Here is a 24,405-nt window from a genome sequence, read left to right on the forward strand (position 1 = left end):
GTATATGTGCTTTATTGTCAAGTTAAAATCAAGCATCTACTGTCATGATAGCTGCCGTCTCAGAAGACATTCCAACACTTCACTCCATAGGAAGGAGCTTGGTCTCACATTATCATGCCCTTCAGCATCTCATACAGAGGCACAAGAGACACTTTTGCATCTGTAGGAGATGCACTGGGCTTTCAACTAAGTCCACTAAAGTAAACCCATCCATGGCAATATTAGACAATCAGAACAAGGTGACACAGTATGAGGAGGAAGAAAGTCTGCAAATGGAGGAAAGTGGGGTGAATGAATGAATCAAACAAATATACTCACTCAAGTTTCACTCATGAGAAATGGGTTTGTGTCTGGTGAAAATCTGAGAATCCTGTACCTAACTCAGTAGTTTTGGTGCCTAAAACTAACCAAACTGCAACAATTTTACAACATGAACTATGAGTTAAAGAGGTTTTCTGGAAATAGGGCTTTGTGCATTACTGCGATGAGAACATGTTGGATGGGCGGAGCAGTTGCTCTGGGCATCTAGAATTGCTTGGGATGGGTTTACATTGGAGATGCTTGAAAACCTGGTGTGTATCATACAGATGCTGAAGGGAACCTTGTGCGTCTGTATGAGATGCCCAGAGGGAGTGGCAAAGGACTGGTATTTGATGCTCCAGGAATGAGAACGGGCTGGGGGAAAGATCAAAACATGAATTCAGTGTTTAAAAAAAAAAAAAAAAAGCCATGTACCAAGGCTGCGTCCTTACTTGCAACACCCTGGGCTTGATTCCCTTTGCTGCCTGTTGTACCCTCAGAAAATGAAATTAACTAGAGTCCGTACAAGTGTGTTTGCCAGTCATCACAGTTTTGGTCTCTTTTGAAATGCAACACTGTGAAGTTTTATCCCACCAGCAGTCAGAATCACTCTAAGTTCTACTGGAATTGAGTGATAGAAGCGTGAACACACTGAAATGGAGGGTTCTTATACCCACCTGAATATTTATTTTGTAAATTGAAACCTGCAGATGACTATATCAAGACCTTATTAGCTGGAAACACAATGGGAGCACAGGATGAAGCCTTACCCTAGTACAAGTTCAATAACAACTGACAATACCACAGAAAATGAAGCAACATGGGGTGTTTAGGTATTATCCAAAAAAGAGCATTTACTATATTCATCTAGATAAATATCTTTATTTATATTTAGGCAAATCTATATTTAGGCCCTCATAATTTGATCATCTATACTTATAGTCAGGCTATGTATCTTTATATTGAGGCCATTTACTATATTAATCATTTAAAACCCTGTGTGTACCCACTGAAGCAGCATATCCTTGTTTTCGGAATTTCATAGGCTATATCTTCACAATTGGTTGCAATTAGCTCAATCTTTGCATGAAGAGAACAAGGACCATCCTTTCAGTGCCGACTCTTGTTGGCTATTATCGACTGTGGAGATGAAATGGAGAATGAAGTGGAGATCCTAATTGAGACCGACATGTCTCATACGCATACATGCTTAGAGGAGTTATAACAGAAACTGAAAGTTAGCACATCGCTCTCTAATTTGAAATGATAAAACAGCTTTCTGTGAATTATTATGGTGTTTTGTAGTAGATATTTGACTTGGATAATCTAGACTGTTGCCAATATAACCAGATTGATTTTGTTGGGGTGTTATCAGTCAGTGGATTACTATGAGACTTCATAGGTGAGTTGCCTCAGTCTTATAAATGGTTGTTTGTTGTTGATGTTGATTGCACTTGTTGTTACTGTGTCATAAAATGGTTTGCATCAATTGAGCTTTCAAATGATGTATGGCATGAGTACAAACGTAATGTAGCATTTGTGCAAAAAGACAAGCAGACCAATTAACACTGCAGCGACTCACAGGCAGGCCGTTGGAATTTTAACATCCAGATTCATTCTGATGCCCAATCAAATTCACTTTGATGGTAATGTAAAGGAGAAATAGACAAAACATTTTTGTGTCAGCAAATAATGCCAAAATACATCAGGTAAGTTAGCTGCTCAGGTGTTAGATGTAGACTTTTGTTTCTGATCGTGAGGCGTTTGACTTTTAGCTAGTTAGCTCTTTAGTTTTAGACTGAAGCACCCACAAATGCTTAAAAAGGGTTAGGGTTAATCATCTTAGTTTTAAGGAAGTAGTCATTTTCACTTAAACCATAATGTTTTCCTAAACCTATCCCTGTAGGTTTGATGTCCTGAATTTTTTCTCACCAAACTTTATTTTTAAAGTCTAACTGGACTTTGCATATTTATTATTGCTAACTTGATCGTGGAATGAGAACGGCAGTGGACATGGTGCAGGCACAAACCCAAATACCTATGTCTGAAAGTGAGTGTCACGAAAAAAAAAGTTGAAAAATTGAACATTTCTGTCCAGACACACAAATCCTGTAAATTCCATTTTGTGATTATTTCACAAACTGCTATGAGACTATGTTGGATTGGTTGATTACCTCAAGTGTGGAGCACAAAAAGAAGTTCAATTGACTTTATCACATTGGATTTTACATAATTGTTCTTGTATAACCCCATACCACAAGTTATTACATAGGATCCAAAGGTTTTAAATAACATTAGGTTAAACATCTGCAATTATGCATGACCCATTTTTGCACAAAAAGTCAAAGTAAATTACACAATTTACAGTACAAGCACATCAGGCCCGCACTTCATAGGAAACATGCATGTACAATGAGATTCAGTGCTACCTGTATGTTAATTGGTGCTCCACACCTGATGCTAAACAGCCAATCACTGATGGACAGAACAGGCATGGTCTGAATTAAATTTCCAAGAGTTGTGGTTTTTCCTTTGAGGGTGAAACCTCACCATCTGGATGACCCCCTGACATTTTCTCTGACATCATTATCAGGCCAAAGCTTGTAGTGGAACATAAGACTTTAAATGTATGTAACAGATTTATTGAATACATCAGAAGCACTGAACTTGCAACACCTTTTTCCTCTAACTCACGTTTTCCTACATATCACACCATATCTCATAATAACATGATTATCTGAACACATTCATGTTCTCCAGAGGATGACTGTTTAGATTTCAATAACCCCATAGTTGTTCCTATGGGGTTATTGAAATCTAAACACCCAAAGGCAAAGCTTTGCATTTTTAGTCTCATTATTTGCAGTGCTCTTAGAATAAACAGTAAATAATATGTTTTGTTTTGTTTTTTTAGTGCAGCAGTTTTAAGGTATAATCATAAAGAGGTGCTGGTCTCATTAATACAATTCTAAAAATATCAACCTCCTTTTAGTTCAAATTGCTGATATGATTTGATTTCTAAGTCAATATTAGTATGAGTTGAATTACTGCACCTGCATAAATCTGTGACAGTGTTTGGATGTAATGCTCAAATAGATGACGGTAGAAAAATAAGAGCAAGAGCATACAAGACTAAATACACACACACACACACACACACACACACACACACACACACACACACACACACACATTTGCACACGCAGAGAAAGTCTGCCCTAATGATGTGCCTAACAGTCTGCTTACATGACCATTAGGCAGCTGAAGTGCATGGGCAAACCGTGATATTCCTGCAGCACTTTGCTGCAATGTGGTGCCAAGCACCAATAGTTTAACTCGTATTGTGTGTAGGTGTTGATAGCTGTTAGTGGCTGTGTTTCATGGGTGATTCTCTCTGAGGAACACTTTATGAGATGTGGACACAGGGACTGAGAGCAGCCTCTGAATGCTTTAGTCATGTCTGAATGTGCTGCTCAATGTAGCTGAGCACAAAACACATCAGAGGATAGTTTGTAATCTGTGTTGAGCACAAAAGGTTTTCACACATGCATTAATTTGAGGAGAGGAGCTTGCCCCCAAATAGTTTTGTATTCTGTATTTTTTTATTTTTATTTTTTTTGTCTATTTCATGGTGCTGTTTGAAGACACACATCTTCCAAAAGCAAATACACTACATAAGCATACTCAGGACACTTTATATTGAACATTAGTACTTCTATACTAAGCAGTGCTATCATACACTACTTGTTGTACATAACAATACACAATAGACAAGGGGTGTAAACATTAAATGAAAAGCACTGGAAAAACAGTACAGGAAGTCAGAGGGCTATACTGATATGCAAAATTGGTGTAAAATTTGACAAAAATCAATCCAACCGTGAGTGTATATACACACAGACACACAGACACACACACACACACACACACACATATACATGCATATATATATATATATATATACTGTGTGTGTATGTGTGTGTGTGTGTGTGTGTGTGTGTGTGTGTATATATATATATAATCAATCCAAGCAACTAAGCAACTACCTTTTTCACTGTGTACCTGTGCCTTTTGCCTGTATGTGTGTGTGTGTGTGTGTGTGTGTGTGTATGTGTCACCCTCTCCTGCTAGCTGGGTTCTCTAAACATAGTACTTTAAGCTGTCTACTGATAAAAATTTCCACCTTGAAAAAAGTGTCAAAAAGTTGCCTGAAATCTTGACATTGCAGTGAGCAAAACATGCCACAGTATTATATAAAGGTGGTGGCACCACAAACGAGTAACCTTTGAGAGAACACACTCATCTAACCACTTGAGTATAATGCTTCACTTTAGACAAACAAATACCCCAAAGTATCCCAGACAGACAACACATTTTGAGCTGCACTCACCCCTGTTCATTGGTGAACTTGCGCCCAAAGTTTGCACCAGTTTGGTGCCGTCATAAGGTGGAAAATTGGAAATAATGGGTTTCAGAGCAGTGCAGTTCTGCCGTTTTTACATTGTGTCTAAAAGGACATTCATACTATCACTCTTATGCAATCTGCAGAAGTCTCGCTGAGCTTGAAGGCAAGGCTTACAGTCATTAGTTTCAGTGTCAGCTGGTGAAAAAGATGGCGTGAGTTGTATGAGGGAAATGTGAGCTGTTATGTGGCGATTGTTAACAAGAACATACACACATAAAAATTTGTTGAAAATACAAAAATCAAATTTAATGAAAGTAAATATTGAATTGGAGTTTTGTCAAATTGTTAAAGAATTTTTGTTATAATTTTGTGTCGATAATGGATCATCTATCAAGATACAGTGTAACAGGCTGATTTTGGACCCAACTGCAGTACCACCAGTACACAAAAGTCGCTTTCACTGACTTTGATTTGAGGCGTGACAGAGACGCATAAGTCGGCGTACAGATCAATGTCCCATTCGGAGCTATTGTCTCTCAAAGCACAAACTGAGGCAAGATCGATGTTCCATTCAGAACTATTTAGAGTCTCTGGAAATGTTTGGCGAACCAAACCTTCAACAGTCAGAGGTCCAGGACTGTAGTCTCTTAGATCACATTTACACAGTCTCTGCATGTTTATTGGGTGGATCATCACAAGCACAACACAACCTTTTCACTTTGTTATGTATCTGTGTGAAATCCTAAAATTCAGTTTTGTTTGATTCATCTTTCACAAAGCCTAAATGAAGTGACCCAAAAGGATACTCACACCAGACTTTGATCATTTCTAACTTAAAGGACTATTTGATATAATTAGCTTGCTGTACTGCACAGCTTTATGTGTGTAGTACAAGCTATGTGGATCTGTCAGCGTCATACCGAGTCAAAGTCTTTGTATTCTTTGTAAGGAATAGGCTCTGCTACAAGTGTATGAGATCTTTGAAAAGTCCTTTATTTGCTCTTGAAATTCATTTGTGGATTTTATTTGCCACCAGCTGAAATGCTGAATGACAAAAAACAGTTCCACAATCAATGATTATTATGTAATTCCCAAAGTAGTACATTGTGATAGCTTAGAAAACATACAGTAGTTAGTTAGAAGTAGATGTGTATAGCTCACCCTGTAAAATGAACAGCCTTATGGGTCTTTATATTATGTTCACTTATCAGTAAAGCCTGTGAGGGTTCAGTTTTCCCTTACACTGTGCTGAACTGAGGGTTAATTGTCCGTATGTTCAGGGTCATTCCTCCTCAGTCCTCCTCTTCCTATTTTGTTAATTTAACACCCTCAAATTCTCTCTTTTCCTTCCTCTCGTTCTGTTTTCATTCTCTGGAGCTTTCATACGGCTGCTTTCATACCACATTGTGCACAGGGCTTCATTCTTCGCCCAGCATTTTATTCAAGCCCGCTTTGCAGCTCCCTCTGCATGAGTATGATGATTGGAGTTTTTCAAATGAGCCGGAGAATCTGGAGCTCATCTCATCTCAGATCTTTTGTCTTCTGTCTTATTTGACAGTAAAAAAAATCTAATGGGATGGTGTCAACCCCACTAAATCTGTAGAAACCAAAGCCTGGCATGCAATTATGTTTAACTACAGTGTAACAATATATGCTTACTTATTGTATGTTCCTGAGGTTTCTATTGCTGGTAACAACTAAAGTGTGTACAGTATAAATTAATACAATCTGCCCTCTCAGGCCATTTGCTGCTCCAGTCACTGAGGTGCAAATTACCATAGAGCTCACAGTGCAGCATGGATTGCAATGCAAGTTTGATTTGATTTATTGTCCCACACTTCAGCTGTTGGCAATAACACAACCATATCAATACTACCTGTGTGTTCAGCAAAAAGCGACAAGTTAATTACAAGAACAAATGAAAGAATTTCCAGGAATTCTTTTAAAAAGAGCACAGTTCAGATCACCACAGGGTGAATGTGTGCAGATGATTTTTATTATCAAGGCTTTTCCTGGATCCCAATGAGGTGTACCGAGTTCTTGAAGATGAGCCTTGAGCTGGATTTAACAGCACATTGAAGTTGTCAGTGGATCGAATGTGGTGCAGTAACACAGGAAACAGTGTTTTACTTGGCATTCTGATTTTGGCTGATGGGAAGCCACAGAGGTGTCTTGCTTTGTATAGCCCCCTGCTTATGCTCTTGTTGTTTACCTGGGTGGACTACAGGGAAATCTCCACACTGGAATGTTTTTGTTTGTGTTTTCTGCTCTGCTGCTGGAACTTATGCCTGCACTTATGCTAACACTTTGGCACACTGTCGGGTAACTCCAGCCTGTGATCAGTAAAGGTGAACTTTTTTCTTTCTTTTTTTTCTTTCTTTCTTTTTTTTTTTTACTCTTTAATGTCTTTAATGTCTTTTTGCTATGTTCTGTCTCATATTTTTGATGCTGTATGAGTTTTGCAAAATGACATCATCAATCATCATCAGTCAGTCCTGTTCAAATTTGGAAATGATTGGTGTATGTGATAAGCATGTGTTGCTTTATGACTCTAAAGACTTCTGTATGCACCTTACAAAACTAATTAGGATATACATATGGCACTTTTTAGATTTTTCAAATAACTAATTTATATTTCAATGCGTAGTAATAAAGTAACACTTCCAGAATCTTCTGTTCAGTGTTTTGTTTTCCCTGGCAGCAAGTGCAGTCTTTACAACCTTTGCACAACCATTGCTTAAATCCTGGTTAATGGTAAACTGACCATGTTCCCAGTGCTACACAACACTTTTGCACCTATGTTGATGTCTTGGTTCACAAAATGCTGGTGGATGTCCATAGAAATGCAGACGTACACTATTAGCAGACTTTATAGTTTCCTGATGAAACTCATTCTCGCTGTTACACAAGATTGAATTATATTATTATTTGATTTATTTATTTCATATTAGTTACATGAACCTGCAAAGTAATTACTAATATTGTCAGATAAATGTGGTGGAGTAAAAAATACAATATTGGCTTCCAAAATGTTGCAGAGTAGTGTAAAACAGACAATGAGTGAAATATGGAAGAGATTTCACTCACTGTTCATTTCAATGAGGAACTACGAGGAACACATTTGCTTGTGGTTGTAAATTGATTCCATTGAGTTCATTTTGTGCAGAGTTCAATGTAACTGAACTTTGACCAATGAAATTTCTAATCTTTATGTCCAGCCAAATTAAAGGTGAACTCCACTGGTCTACTGTAATGTGTGTTAGGTGTTAGGGTGTATGACTACAAAAAGTAAGTGACCAAAAGTTGTATAAAGTGTTTTGTGGCTCCAGGGGGAGCTGTCTGAGGTCTGAGAAATGTCCTCAAGTGATGTCACTTGAGTCAGCATCAGTTGGTGCTGAAGACTTAAAGTTTGAAAATGAAGCAAATCTGTTGGTGTGGAGTTAGAAAGAAGTAAGCTGACTGGACGTCTGGAGCCTGCGCCTCAACTCTGCTTGTGGCTAGTGGCTCTAGGCTGCATTAGCTGCTAATAGCAGAACACATGCAACTCTCCAAACAAACTGTTGGCTGTGGAGTAGCATTGTATCAGAACCAGGTTTTGACACATGAAATGAAGCAGATGATATCTCTGGTTCTGCTTCATCGAAATTTCTCCTTTTTTTAAGCAGTATATCGTAAGTCTGACAATGTTGCGGGAGTCCAATGCTAAATCTGTGGAATACTCTTTTAATGACATGGGGTTGACTTCTCATTCAGGAAATTGATTGCTTATATACTTGTTTTATAAGATTGCAAAATAATACAATGAGCAGGAAATCTTGTCCTGTCTGCTTTCTGCCACAGCACACAAGAGAATTTCACCTGGTAAAATCCAGCCTGACTGTACCATTACACTCAGGAGAAATCCCAGACAGTCATCATACAGCTTTCATCACACACTAATGCACACACACAGTGACACACACTCTGGCAAATGACCTGTGACTGGAAACAGTTGAGACATCTATAGGACAACCTGAAAGTGTTTCATACCATGAAAATCAAGTAATATGAGAGGCAGGTGAGACGGAGGGAAGGAGGAATACGGAGTGAAGCTGCAGTGGAAAGCAAATTAAAAATGACTGTTGTTCTACTCAAAAAAGAAACAGCCAAAGCTGAGAGCAAAGAGAGTAGTTTGTGTTGAGATGCAGATAACTGCCTCATTTTTAAGTTTTATTGAGATTGAAAAAAAAAAAAAAAAAAAACAGAGCAAAACCCAAAGCAAAAACACATTCAGAAGTAAGATGAAGATAATGTACCACACATTTTAGTCCCACGGTGCTGGGTGGTGGTACTATAAACCAGCAGCTGCCCAGCATGCAGCTTTTATGGGCTGATTATGGCTGAGGATTTAAAGTTCCTTCTGTCTACACAAATATCTCTTTATATACTGAAACAATGAAAATAGAAAACATGTTTCATATTCATTCAATTCATCGCCTTAGAGCTTGGTCATAGTAGCAGTTATTACTATGGAGTTATTGTGCCATTTGCCACCGAGCACACACGTTGTCGGTATGTCACCAGGCGTCCAGCACCACCAACATTTATTTCATGACCACAAGAATAAATCTGCTGTGCCATTTTCTGGTCTGGTACTAAAGCTCTCCATAGGTGGACATTGTGTTTGATTCCTTTGCAATAAAACTTGGCAACAGTGAATCTTAAACACTATTGATATCAGGGTTTAAAAACCCACCAACTGAAACAATAACACGTACTACCATGCATTTATATTATGAGTGAGGATAGAATCAAACAGAGCATTAATAACCCTGACAAAAATGTGATATTTCCCTTACTGGTCCCCACCCTTTGCATTATGTTTGTATTGTTAGTAATTAGTAGTTAGTTTGTGGTAACTTGATAAGGCACAAAGTGTTATTAAGAAATATGCAACATTGAAACACAACAGAATCTGAAATCAGGGGGTCAGAAAGCCCCGAGGTGCATAGGTTGAGTGTTACTTTTTTTTAAACTCCATTTTGTCGTCAATTGATTGTCATAGTAGATATGTACAAGTTAAAAAATACATTATGTTCACATACCTATCAACCAGTGGCTCCCAAAAGGTGGGTCGTGGAATTTTATTCGAACTATACCATTAGAGTTCCATTAAACAACTCATGGTTAAACATAAGCCTTGTCTCTGGAGTTTTTTCCCAGTCAGAGTTTCTCCAGGAGATGCCAGTCTTGGGGGAACTTTCTGGCAATCTGTGCAGTGCATGTTTGAACTGTGTTTCTTTTTGTGGTTGCGAATTGGATTGGACTGAACTGTTTGGGGGTTATGGGAAAAACAAGACTCTTTATCAAGTGGATTGAACTCTGGGACTGTGGGATGAGTCATTCACACATGCACACACACACACACACACACACACACACACACACACACACACACAGTTTTTCTGTCCTTTTCAGCTCTATTATGTCATTTTTCATTTTGTGACCTGTCTGGTTTAAATAAGTGTGTTGCTGCTTTGATGTAATTTTCCAAAATTTCAAATGATTTTTTGAATTATTTGGTTAATAAATATTTTATGAATAATACAGTGGTTTGTCAAATTTTATTTGGCAACAGTAAAAAAAAAAAAATATATAAATGTACAGATACTAACAGTAACACATGTTAAAGAGGCTAGTTTGCACAGATGTGGATGCAGGTGTGCCTTGAGTTTGGTGTGCCTTGGGCACAAAAATTTTGAAAACCACTGCTATTTGCTATCTGTGTGGTACTGGTCAAAACCATTTTGTTTTTTTGTAAAAAATTGTTGAAATTATTTTTACATCCCGACAGCAATCAGTAAATCAAATACTTGGTCAAAAAAAGAAAAAAAAAAATCTAGTATCTATGGCTGTTGCAGGCCGGCAATAATCATTATCTCCATGTCGAGCCTAGCATCATTCCCAAAGCATCAACTTTTGATGCTTTGTCACGCCCCTCAGTGTCTCATACAGACAAACAAACTACCTTTAAGCATCTGTATGAGATGTATGGGAAGTGAAATAAAAAATGGATGATCTTTTCCTAAACCTCAGCAAATAGTTTTGTTGCCTACACCTAACCAAACTGTGACTGACAGGAGAGGCTGTGGCCCAGGAGGTAGAGTGGTCGTCCAGGAGGTCTGTGGTTCGATCCCTGGCCGAAGTATCCTTGGACAAGATACTGAACCCCAAAACGGCCCCCGATGCTGTGCCATCAGTGTGTGAATTCAATGTGCGTCGCTTCGGAAAGAAGCATCTGCCAAATGACTAATTGTAATTGTAATTGTAATTGTAATTGTGACCATACGTTAACCATACGTTCAAAAGGCTTTCTGGCAGGAAGGCTGGGATGTGAACATGTCCGGACAGCTCGAGCAGTCACTCTGGGCGTCTCATATTGCCACAGATCGGTTTAAATTGGAATCAGTTGAAAGCCCTTTGCATCTCAACAGGTATAATTTACTTATATTTAGGATTTAAACCTCAGTTCATCAGAGGAGGAGCTGTATTATTTCGCCCTCTTCAGTGTACTTGAGATAAGGTGATCTGTCTGTCATGGGTATTGAAATTCAGGTTACTAAATCCCTTACATTGCAATTGTGTCTCTTTTTCCTGACTTGCTCTGCTTCACAAGAAGAGGCCTCAAGATTATGAAATAATACAGGTGTCATGTCAAGGCCCCTGTCGTTTCAGTTTATACTGTGCTTTAGTGATGCACGCAGTATTGCCTGACCGTTATTCACTGTTTGCCACACTGTGAACCTAGAGCCTTTGAGACCTTTACAACCCCAGGCCCAGGTGCGGTTTCCCACTTTTCTGGTTGGTAATCCAAATTTTGGATAATAAAAGCACCTTAAAGCCTTAGACCGGCCCTAGCTGCTGCTTTTGCATCATGATTGTGGACCATCTTCAGGATTTCACAGGTGAGTGTTTCCCCTAGCAGCTGTCTGGCAGGACTCAATCATATGTTACACTTGAGACAACAGCAAAGCAGCAGCACATTTCTCCTGCTCTCTGGGCTCAATTGGATGAGTTAACAAAGCAGGTTTTTGAAGGCATGTTTATAATCCTTAAAGAGTCCTTTATCCTGCCACACCAAATACATTATCTTACTTTTATGACTGATAATCTGTGAATGGTTCAATCTTAAAAAAAAAACAAAAAACATCCTGCCTGCTAAACGCTATGACTTTGAAACTTCACAACCTCTTTGTAACGCAGATCCTTCAATAACAAAGTGTAGTCTCCAAACTCAAGGCAAGATGCTGCCATCAGGATTATTATCTCTATTGATAAAGGTCCTCCAGACCCACAGAAGACATTCTCTAAGGTTTGTTAAAGGATATGTCATGTACTAAGAAAAGGTTTATTTCTTTTTTTGTAGCTTCAGTCTTTAATATGAAAATGAAGATTGCCCAAGAGACACAAACCACTCCAAAAACAATATAAAAAACTTTTGAGAGCAGTCAAGAAATGTAGACTTCCAAAGTGTGCTGCAGCATATGCACAGACTTTAGAAAAGAATTCATGTTTGGACTGAATACTACAGACACAGACTGTGCTGCTTGCATTGCCCAGCAGTCTTCCTTGCCTGGGGGCAACCAACTGGCTGTCTGGCTAGTAGTTAGGTATCTGCGAGGCCTGTGCTGGCCGTGATGCTGGCCATGTTTACCAGATGCACCGTTCCCTCAGGTGAGCGAACTACAGCTGGCAGCTGTGGGATCCAGCAAACCCACAGGCCCTCAGCCCGAAACATGCTGGATGATGCCTGAACCTGAGAACTGCACAGATAAACATGTCTGCATGTACCATGTAGAGCCGACCCAGTGGATAAGACAAAGAGTACAGATAAATATCCACAGACTGCACACTTTAGCCTGGGGAGTCATATGGCACCAGCGCAATTAGCTAGCATGAATGCAATCTAGTTCTTTAGTGGTATAACATTAAACATGAAATCAATATCAGACAGAGTGGTGTGAATTCCCAGGGGAACATATCTATGCATTTCTATTATGCACCAAAATGAGAACAGATATTCTAAAAATAGTAATTTAGAGAATGTGTCCTCCGCCTGAATGAACTGTGAAAGAAAATGAATGAAATCAATTACCATTTTTACCACATCATGGAGCCACAGTGTTGCATTGGGTGACATGTTCCTTCATTCACTGCAGCTCGAGAGCACCACAGGCAGACCTTCATCGAAGTGTTGTAACATTGTGAAATGGCCACAGTTTGCTTTGGTTTAGGCAAAACTATTGGTTACATTTAGGAAAATATCATGGGTAAAAATCAGTATGTTACTGCTATATATATGACTTAAATATGTAACTTAAAATACGGCAACATCAACTTTGAGTTTCACCGGGACATGAGCAGCAGTCTCCTGGATGAAAGTCCTGTGTTTCTTTGACCCATCCATCCACTCCACCTTCCACCATATGTGGGCTTTCTTGCTCTTTATACTACGTCACCTGATTTTCTCCTTTGCCCCCATCATAATTACTATGTCCAGTAAATGCTGTCACCTAACAGTAACATAAATATGGGTCGTAATAGCCTGCTTGCTTAGTTAACCTACAGGGTCAGTTTTCTGGCGAGGACAGGTTCCCATGAACAAACTGTGAGGCTGAATAAATGTAGGGGAAAAAAATTCCAATCAGCCAGTTACTCGTTACTTTGCAGATTAAAATTTGGAAAATGCATAATGTGCAAATGAAATATGAGGCATTCCTATACAGTAAATAAAATTACAACATATATAAATTGGTTCAAATTAACCTGATCACCATCAGCTACAACATAAAAATATATCAGTAATAATATAAATACCCAATAATATCACAGGTAATGTAATAATGTAACACTGGTAAAATTTGGATTGAAGATATTTACTTGCAGTGGTTTATTTTTACAATGTAGTGTTTCTACTTTTACTTAAATCATCTTTCACAGCTGCTTAACATGGAATTAAATGAGGTCTGACGCTGCTATACTGCTGGCTTGTATCATAGTTTTTATTCCTACAATTGACTACATGCACAAGGACTGAATTTCTATGAGGATTAGAAGGAAAAAAAAAGACGATTCTCCTCAAAGCAACTGTATCTCAAGTGCTTTGTCTGGTGCTTTTACTTCATTTTTTACTAAATTCTATTGAATGCACTGTGAGAAAAGGGACTTTTCCAGATCCTTTTCAAAAGCAGGCACATTATCATAAATCCATTCCAATGTAATCCTCACCCTCCACCAACATGGGGTATTCTTCAGTATGAGAAGGCCACCTCACCTGTTTGAATAGGAAATGATTGCTGAGTGTGTCTGCCTCACACAGCCAAGTGCTGTCTGAGTTTAACCCTTCAGGCTAAAGATAGATCCTCCGAGACCCTCTTCAGCTCCACTGAGTGAGAGCTGTAAACTTCAGTCAGCTACTGTTTATTTCTTCCCTCTTGATCCTCATGTCGAATGTGTTATACATTCTCTTGGGGGGGAAACTGGTTTATTAACTGATTTTATTATTTAACAGTCTGTATTTGGTCTACAGTTAGGTCTGAATGTAATGAAGCCTGTTAAATGTTATTGATAGATTTGTAACAGTGAAATCCAAAGCTTGGTGGCTAATTTTGGGACTTGATTATGAATCTTGGTCACATTAAGTCACATTTAAGTCATGATTGTTAGTCTTAATCAACATACACTAAAGACATTTTTAATTGTTCTGGCTTCTAAGAATTCTGTCCCCATCCTAGACGTGTACTTTTACCATGGTTGTATGTGTTGCGTGTTGTTCTTGTCTATCAAGATGGTTAGCTCCAAAACTCTGTTTACCAGTACATAACAGATGGACTCTCTCTGTAGATCCAGTTGTTGTTACCAAACTCTCAAAGAGCAGTTACCTGTTCTCTCCACTGCAGAGCAGCATGATCATTCAGAGGCTTGCTTCATTCACTAGATGTAGGCAAAAACACATCATTAGGTTTCAACACGACACTGATACTTCTTACTATAAAGCAGCTCATCTAAAATATAGGAAAGAGCCATGTGTCATGATGTATGTCATGATGATGTGAATGCATCATTAAATTACATTGCATCACTGTATCAAGAGTACTTTTGAAAAAAACTTTTCTGGTTCATTTTTGATCTCAATTGCTAGTTTCACGCCTTTTTCAATACAGCTTGAGTTTCATTTTGTAAATTATTGTCCTATTAAGCATAAGACAGACAAAAAGCAAGGCATTCCTTAGGGCGTGCTGACCTCGTGATTGACAAGTTGCTACTATGGTGTGTACTCCAATCCAATACAAACAGAAGGCATAGCAATGCATATCCTCCCCAGCTCCACCCTCCTGTCCTAATATGGTGACTTCAGTCTTCAAGAATCCAAGATGGTATCTGGTAACCATAGTGGTGGATCTGTTAACACCTAAGTGAGTGAACCTAGGTGCAGACACAGACAGGTGAGAAGACTGGAGTTTGAATAAAGAGAGTAATTTGTTGCAGGGGCAACAGTTATGGGATATGAGCCAGGCCAAGTCAAAATGAGAGACCAGAGAGAATCTAGAGAGAAGAGAGTGGAGGTCTTAGACAGGGGAGCAGGGCTGATGAGATGAAAGACTGGAGACAAGGGCCAGAACAGAGTAGGTGGTACTTCAGGGAGAGGAGAACTGGATTAGATAAGGTAAAACTGGCAAAGGGCAAATAAGTGCAAGAGAGGCTGGAACTGCAGCCTGGCGGAGCAGGTACTCTGATCTCACAGGGTGGATGTGGCAGAGTTGAGTCTTTGTAGGAGTCTTGATTACAGGATAGTCTTGAGAAGAGCTGGAGAGGCTTAGCTTAGGCTCTGGCACACCTGTCTCCACTCAGGCAATCATACACAGCACAGACACACAAGGGGCCGTATTTGAAACTGCCTTCTATACTAGCAGTATGTACTCATTTGGCCAAAATGTAACATGTAGTATGCAGTATTGCAGTATTGCAGTACGCAAACAAAAGCAAAATGCAGTATGCCCAAAATACCCAGATGTCACTCTGAATCTGCAAAAATCTCTGGTATGCATCTGACCAGTCTATCTTGCCTACTGTGTCCCACAGTGCAAAGTGCTGGAATTTTCATATGCTGTTTCACCCTCAATTCAATTTTTGAGGCAAGAATTCAACTGTGTAGTTTTCAAATATTGGATTTTATGAAACTTGATGACAAATTGAAAAAGTGCACCAATGTTTTAAGAGTTGAGAAGCTCCTAAAGTGGTAGCTAGCAAGCCAGCCGGCTAGTCTGGCCCACAGTTACACAGACCACTGCAGCCAACACAACTAGAGCATAAGAGGGTGCTGCACAGAAGCGGTGGTTTGCCATTACAATTTACAATTTACAATTTACAATTTGTCATTTGGCAGATGCTTTTATCCAAAGTGACGTACATATGAGATTTTCATACATCACAAGCAAGGTTCTAGACGGGAGAGAACAAGAGTAAGTGCCCTAACGCAACATTCTGGTCCAACTGGACATTGGTGCTACAAGACAGTGCTATGAACTAATGCAAAAAGTGTAAGAGTTGACCGAGATTTTTTTTTTTTTTTTTTTTTTTTAAATAAAACAAGGTGTTCAGTAAAGGGCTTGGTCTTTAGTCTTTTTCTAAAGATCAAGAGGGACTCTGCAGAATGAATGGAGTTTGGTAACTCATTCCACCACCTGGAATCACAGAAGAAAAGAGTCTAGCTTGAGACTTGGGGCCTTCTGGAGGTGGCAGCACCAGGCACACTTCCTGGGCAGAGCGTAGTGAGCGGGAGGGAGCATAAACCTGAATGAGAGAGTTCAGGTAACACAGTAAATTGCCAAGAAATGCAGTGATGTGCCAGTGAAATGGATGCAAGAATATAGTAATATTTTATTTTATATGGATGGAATTACCTAATTATTTGATACTTGGAAGTTTTCCTGAAAGATTTATGTAATTTGGTACTAATTATAGGTAAATTGGAACTGCTACATTCAAGCCTAAGAAAATATTTATTTATTTTGCAGAACTTTAAGCGTTTGACGGTAGTATGAAGTGGCCAGCTCCAAATACAGCCAGGAAAAGGGGCTCTGAGGGAGACAGAAGGTTACTGCAGATCAAATGTTCCAGGGCCAGATGTAACAGGATAGACAGACAATTCTCAGTGTTACTTATTTAGTGCTGTGGTTAGTGTGATCAGAGCAGCAAACAACAGAAAACTCTGAGGCTACAATACATTTAATGAAGGAAAGGCTTGAGCAAAGAGAGGAGAGACACAAACATACACAATTCTTCAAAAAATAAAGTCCTCATCCTTTTTTTATGTCCTGTAAAATACATTTAGACTTCGGCCAAGAATAGAAGTAGCTGAGTACAATCACTGTTATCAATTCTATTCTTTCTCAGCTTTAATCCTCAGTATCAACTTTTTTTCTGCTTCCGCCTGTGACATACTTTACATTACAGGTATTTTCTCATTGTAACAGTATGTGTAAAGCTTTCTGAATGTCCCCATGGTGTTGAGAGACGTCCTGTGAGGCAATTCCATTCAAAGGGCCAACTGATTTGTAGTGAAACCTTATTTTCCACGTATCGATCCTGGGAGCAACCCGCAAAATGCAAAAACCTCAGCAAGACGGATCTGCTGTCACGTCTTACAGTAGAAATCAGGCAATCAATGTCACATACCTCCACCGGGGCCTGTATGTGCCTAATTCCACTCATCTGCGCTAAATAGTGAAAACCCTTGGGTTCATCAATCATCAATTCAAGGAGCACTCTTTAGTTAATAGTCTGGTCTTTACACACTGAAAGGCAACTGCATTTATCTGTGAGCCAGTGGATACTCCCTCTATTTGGCAGAGGGAGGAGATGGGAACAATATGTTTCTCTATTCTTTCTTGCTCAGCTTGCTGCACTATAATTCCCAATTTGGTGCTGTCTGCTATCATGATTTCAAATTGAAGCTTGCAGCAATGATTAATTATCTCTAACCCCAACGGAATACATTGATTGGTCAATTTCATAGAAAACTGTATGCTTGATTGTGAAAGTCAATATTTCCTGAATGATGTAGATAAGTAATATCTCATGACTCATCATCATTTCACCCAGCACAGAAATATGTGCTTGTATTGGCAAGGCTGACTCAAGGCTTTCTAGGGCCTTAAACCGAGACCTCCTTCCTACCCACCCATTCTTGATATTCCACAGACTTCTTTAATATTATATATAAGAGGTAAGGTAAAACTAATGGCGATGGCAATGTGAATCACTGAATAGAAACACAGGGAACTAGCAGGTGATGTAAGTCTTTTAAAGATACTTATTTTGTTCTAACGCCCTCACCTATGAACACTGGGGACCTCCTCAATATGTTGGGAAATTTGGGGATTTAGTGGTGTTATCAGTGCATATTACAAATTCACTCACAGGAGTTTTCATGCCTCTGCTCAGGGTGAAGGTGGGATGAGCAATGCTTGACATTAAAGGCACCATTGGTACTATGGAGAATTGTTTTGCTCAGCTGGTCTTCTTGTTTGTATGTTACACTCAATGAACATCCACAAACGCACATGAACGTACATGACATAGCACACATTTCTGTGGTTTTACACTTTTCTGATGATGGACAGTTGGTGACAGTAACTTGCCAAGAAATATGATGTCCCAGTGAAATGGATGAAAGAATCCAGTAATATTTTATTTTATGTGAATGGAATTACCTAATTATTTGATACTTGTGAAGTTTTCCTGAAAGAATTATGTAATTTGGTACTAATTATAGGCAAAGTAGAACTGCTACATTTAAGCCTAAGAAAATATATTTTTTATAGAACTTTATTCTCCATATCTCCATGTTGAATTGGATGCTTGTCTATTGACAAATTTCACATTTTTCCATTTTCTGTTGTCTTGATGTACACTGACTAAAAGACTTGAGGTTCTGCTAGTAAGTGATTGGAATTAATTAATTTGAAGTGAACATCTTCATTTTATCACTAATATGTACCAAATGACACTTTTTCCAGATAAATGTCTTGGAAAGTATAATGACACTGCATAACATAGAGTTACCAAAGACTGCTAGCCAGCAAACATAGATGTAAGCAATGCAGGTTTTGCAAATTTAGTATGAAATTCATTCAACACTAGCACTCTTAGGCCTCAAAGTGCACACAATGAGTTTTGGTGGGTTCACAAGAAAATTCCACAAAGTAGCTGTCCATACACTAAACTTGCAGCAGCCCAACATGTTTGATAAGGCAAGCAATATATAAATATTTAAATGATGACAATATGGAACAAGGGCATCATCTCATTAAACACGTTACATACCAACTGACCGATGTTTTCTCTCTGTTCCACAGGTTACAAGCGCTCACACCTCAAAGTCAGACATTGTCAAGTCAGGAAGCCCCAAATCCACACTAAAGCATATATGGACAGAAAGCAGTAAGGATATGTCCATTAGTAGGCTGCTGTCACAGACTCTACATGGCAAAGAGAACAGCACAGCCTTGGACCTTCGCTATGACACTCCAGAGCCCTACTCTGAGCAGGACCTGTGGGACTGGCTGAGGAACTCCACAGATTTGCAGGACTCTCGGCCACGGGCTAAACGGCGGCCAATGGTCAAGACGGGAAAGTTCAAGAAGATGTTTGGCTGGGGGGACTTCCACTCTAACATCAAGACGGTCAAACTGAACCTGCTTATCACCGGTAAGATCGTGGATCATGGCAACGGCACCTTCAGTGTCTACTTCCGCCACAATTCCACAGGCCAGGGCAATGTATCTGTCAGCTTGGTCCCTCCAACCAAGATAGTGGAGTTTGATGTGGCGGCGCAGCAGTCCGTCATCGACGCCAAGGACTCAAAGTCCTTCAACTGCCGCATAGAGTATGAGAAGGTGGAGAAGGGTGCCAAGAACACGCTCTGCAACTTCGACCCATCCAAGACGTGCTACCAGGAGCAGACCCAGAGCCACGTCTCCTGGCTCTGCTCCAAACCTTTCAAAGTCATCTGTATCTTCATTTCTTTCTATAGCACCGACTACAAACTGGTGCAGAAAGTGTGCCCAGACTACAACTACCACAGTGACACTCCCTATTTCCCCTCTGGCTGACTTTCCCACACACACATACAGAAAATTGGAAGAGTGGAGCACAGACTGGGGCCTCTACCCATACCAGAGAAATATGTATGTTAGCCGTACTGTCCCTAAACATGTACATGCCAGATTGTCAGTCATCCCAATTTATTTCCCAATTTAATGTTCTGAATTTTGCAGCAAAAGCAGTTATATTTAACTGTTAAAAGTTGGTATATCTGACAGTAAAATGCTTTAAAATTATGTGGAAAACTGTGATTATTATCAGTTAGAATTTTGTTCTTGAATTATGTTTTGTCCCTGTTGAACAATGTGTAGATAGCGGGGCATATTGGTCCTTTTGGAATTGTTATCACTATGAAACTCTGCCCTTTGTTGTTTGCTTCATGTTATGTTCACACTTCTTTTCAAACTAGATAATAACTTTCTTTTCTTCTTTTAGCATATTTAATTTTCAATGCTTTAACTCTCTGGACTTCAACATATGGACTGTTTGCCCCTGCTGTGCTATTCTTGCTCTGCAGTTTATCCTGCATAACTGGAAACAAAATTAACTCCTCATTTAAAAAGAATTAAAAAAAAAAAAAAAAAAAAAAAATCAATGCTCACACATTTTTACAAAACCTACGAGGCAGTTGAAGAGGACAGCGGAAATTCAAAAGTGAGTTATGCTTTTAGAAATGTAAGGTGGTCCCTACATGTGTAGGACTGAGCAGGCTTCTCCCTCCCCTTTCAGTCAGGAGAGAAAATGTGTTAATGCTGTCAGACACTGTTACACTGTCGATCTTCAGCTGTCGTCAGAGTGTTCCTACTAGTGCAGCTAGATGTTGAGTTTGTTGGATGATCGGTTCATTTTCAGCTGACTGAACATCTGATTACCTGACTGACTGATCAGTGGGTCATTCATGGGGAATGGGGCTTGCTCATTGTCACTTAATATATCAAATGTAAGGTATTGAATTCTATAACTTAGAGCCTAATTTGTATGAATGGTTTGTATTGTACATAGTTTATTCCAATTGCGCTGCTTCTGTACATGCCCCCCATAAGCTGTGTGTTTACCCCCTCCCCGCAAATTCCCCTTGTTCACTCCATTTATGCTTGTTCTTGGTTCTTCTAACAAAGAAAATGATGTTGCTGCCCTAGATGTGAATTTCATGAAAACAGCAATTCTGTACAGACGCTGTAAAACTGACTAAATATATTAAAAGTATTCACTGAAAGTTTCTTTATTGGGTGGGGGGTGGGGGTTGGACATGTACATATGAATTACAGAATACAGTAAATTTTATCAATTGAATGTTGGTATGTGTGAGTTCTTTCTGAGATCGTTGCCGTAATAATGAGTCAGTGGTGATTTGTTGAAATCTGACTCAAAGTATTGGTTTTTGTTTTGTTTTGTTTTTCCTTAGTTTGTTTTCTTTTTGGTCGATGAGGGCTAAAACTCATTTTAGTCTAAACTGGTTATGTTGCTGGTTGGCTGTAAATCTCTTGACCACAGGAATCCATACACTGATTTCACAACCCTACTGCCCAGTGTGCCAAATACTCTCATATGACAATCAGGGGTCCCATACTGTGGTCACTACTTTAAATAAATAGATAAATGTGTAACTAAACAGAAGTAATCTAAGGACACTTTCCATACAGAGTAGGTCAGGACCATCAGTAAGCAGCAGGAAAAAGATGTGTCATTTAAAACAATACATTTCAAAATTTTCAATAAGGGAAGACATTTTTTTTTAAGGACCCAAACACATTTCCAGCTCTGCAAACCTACTGCACACCTGCAGAACATCTATTACCTGTGTGATCTCTAAATCAATTTAGGGCCTGACCTGGCCTGACACATTATTGTAAGACTTGCAACCTGTCCAGTAGGCTAATCAAATATGCTCCGAGCTAGCTGCTGGGAGAGTGCGCAAAAAGGTGCTAAATTTATGTTCATACACAAAATAAACAAAATGCAGTCACACATGCAGATTGTGCAGGCAGAGACACCCCCTTTTTACTTCGATTTCTTCCTGCTCTTACCAACTTTTCCTTTTTCCTTGGCATTTGTGTTAGAAATGAAGTCTTTAAGTCTTTGGAAGGTATAAACACAAAGAAAAAAAAAAGCTTATCTCTGAACTTACTCTTCACATAGTAACAAAAAAAAAAAATAATGGGCAAATCAGATATTTTAATCATGCTCATCACTGTTACTAAGGACAACTGCAGAGTTCAGACTGTATTGTTTTGCCTACATTAATTATATATTTTCCGTAATTATAACCTGTGGCAGTATCCTTGCCAGCAGCTGCAACACCCATACAGGCTACATCAGCTGACTGTTCACTGTCAGTTGCATTTTCGGTGTTGTTCCTCCCCTTTCATTATTTAAACATGAACATTTTACAGTATTGAAAAATAGAAAATAATTCCTTTAACTTTGAGACCTCCACACTAAGTTTGTTTTTTATTTCTTTGAGGGTCCAAGTGTTTTCCACATTGCAGTCGGCAGACAAGAACACTGATACTGGATGATTCTACAGAAATCGCAATGACTTTCAACACTCTTCCAACAGTTTAAGAATGGCTTAAAGATATATGTGCAAAGAAAGTATGGTGTGGTTCAGTTTAGGGAAAGCTCATGATCATGGCAAATAAACTATAACCCTTCCTTACATTTAGCATCGCTACATAAGGAACACCACTTTCTAGACTAGCACAGAACATTAGTATTGAATGTGAATTGTGCACCATAGAATCAGACAGTATGAATGCAGTTGCTTAAGTGAGATGGTGCTGTAGCACCTTAAACACCTCTAAAACTCTACAGATTTTCCAGACTTTCCAGTAACAAGTCAGAATTTGCTCGGTGCTCAAATGTAGAGCTGGCTAATTGTCAATGTTAAATTGTATGTACAAAAATTTACATTTCAATACACTATTTAAATTATTTTTGGACTTCCTCATGATGCATTATTTGTCAATGAAATGTGTTTCAGCTATGCATGATGTGGTTAATGCTATATGTCTTTAGTGGTTTAATTTATTTCACAAAAATATAAAATGAATGGTTTTTCTTCAGGCTGAAGAAATGATTGATTAAGTACTTGGTATGTGTTCTGACAAATTACCTCCATATTTCTCATGTGTATAGTGTACAAACAGAGTCTATGTAAACAGTCTGTGGAAAGCGTCACATTGCCTCCACATTAAAAGAGGCCCAGAACACATAAGCTGCATGCCTGACTATAATTACTTCTTGGATCTTCTTTTGATTTCACACCATGTGTGATCGAGCAGATTTTCTAATAATCGAGCATGCCAGAAAGTTGGACATATAGAGGTGAACTTGTATTTCAGTCCCCGGGAGATGTGGAGATTGGGATGCGAGACTGATAGCGTCTGTTCTGGGACTTCGCAGTGGCACCTGCCATCGAATCCTCCGACTCGGCAGTTAGGATCAGCAGTCAGCTTTAAACAGATTAGGGGCTCTGGGGGAGGGAAATCCGTTGCCTTTAGCTGGCTCACAACTTATCAGTAATTAAAGTGGATGCCAGGTTTGTGTGTTCATTGGCGGTCCAGAGAGTGTTTTTATAGCTGTCCTCATTAAGGAGCTGCCTCCAAAAGTTTGCCCTTAATGCTCACTTTTAACAAGCCAGTAGGGATTTCATAGTGTATGGCTAAATACCATTAGTGTAGAAGCAAACATATGATGACACAATTCCTCTTAATTCTACATGTAATGAACATGGAGCCTATTTTTACTACTATTATTTCTCAAACGGTCATTTATAATTATCATATGCTCAGCTAAATAAAGAAATACAACAGCTGAAGGAAACTAGAAAACTATGAGTGAAATAAAGATAAAGGACACAATGTATAGACTGGCTTCTACAGACAGTAGAATGGTTGTCACAAATAAAAAGTATGATAATAAATATACATTAGCCAGTTAATTAATTAAGCCTTTTTTTTTTATTTATTTATTTAAATAGATGTGTTCCTATGAATTCAAAACAAAGACTGATTGTTGTGTGTCAGCTGTTTACATTCCCAAATGTGCATTGATGGTTTTGGCAAAACATTATGTTACTCCATATGTTGCATATATAAGTACATATGTATATAAGGGAAAATTCAGCCAAATTCTGAATTACATTCAGTTAATTTGTTTTCATGTTTGGTCCCAACATTTTACACATTATTTTATTCTTTTTACTTTTTTTTTTTTTATCTCTACTGAATCTGGATCTATTGATTGGAAACTACATTATGATGAAAGCTCTGAGTTAAAGAAAAATTAATGTATTTATTGATTCAACCAGGCATATTTCCTATAAATGTAGCCATTGTTTTGGCCACGTCATAAACGTGCAAACAACAGCCTGGATTGACCAATCACCCTGCATATCCACACATGCAACAGAACAGGAAAATCTCACTTACCAAATAAGAATATATAGTCTTAGAGTACCCACAGTTATCTTAAAAGTTAAAAGTTTTACATAAGTAAAACAGCCTGAAATCATTTGCAAATAAACTGATGACAGAGGTTGATGGCTGTGA

The 24,405-nt window shown here is 38.8% G+C and overlaps 1 protein-coding gene across 1 annotated transcript in view; it reads left to right on the plus strand.

The window, feature by feature from the left end:
* Positions 1–21,058, plus strand: part of nxph1 (neurexophilin 1) — a 53,859-nt gene extending 32,801 nt beyond the window's left edge. Inside the window, exon 2 of the mRNA XM_076755251.1 lies at positions 19,105–21,058. Coding sequence (XP_076611366.1) covers positions 19,105–19,860 — 756 coding nt within the window. The 3' untranslated portion in view covers positions 19,861–21,058. The remainder of the gene's footprint in view (positions 1–19,104) is intronic.
* The last annotated feature ends 3,347 nt before the right edge of the window (positions 21,059–24,405 follow it).

Source organism: Chaetodon auriga, chromosome 17 (genome assembly GCF_051107435.1).
Source record: "Chaetodon auriga isolate fChaAug3 chromosome 17, fChaAug3.hap1, whole genome shotgun sequence".
Classification (NCBI taxonomy): Eukaryota; Metazoa; Chordata; class Actinopteri; order Chaetodontiformes; family Chaetodontidae; genus Chaetodon; species Chaetodon auriga.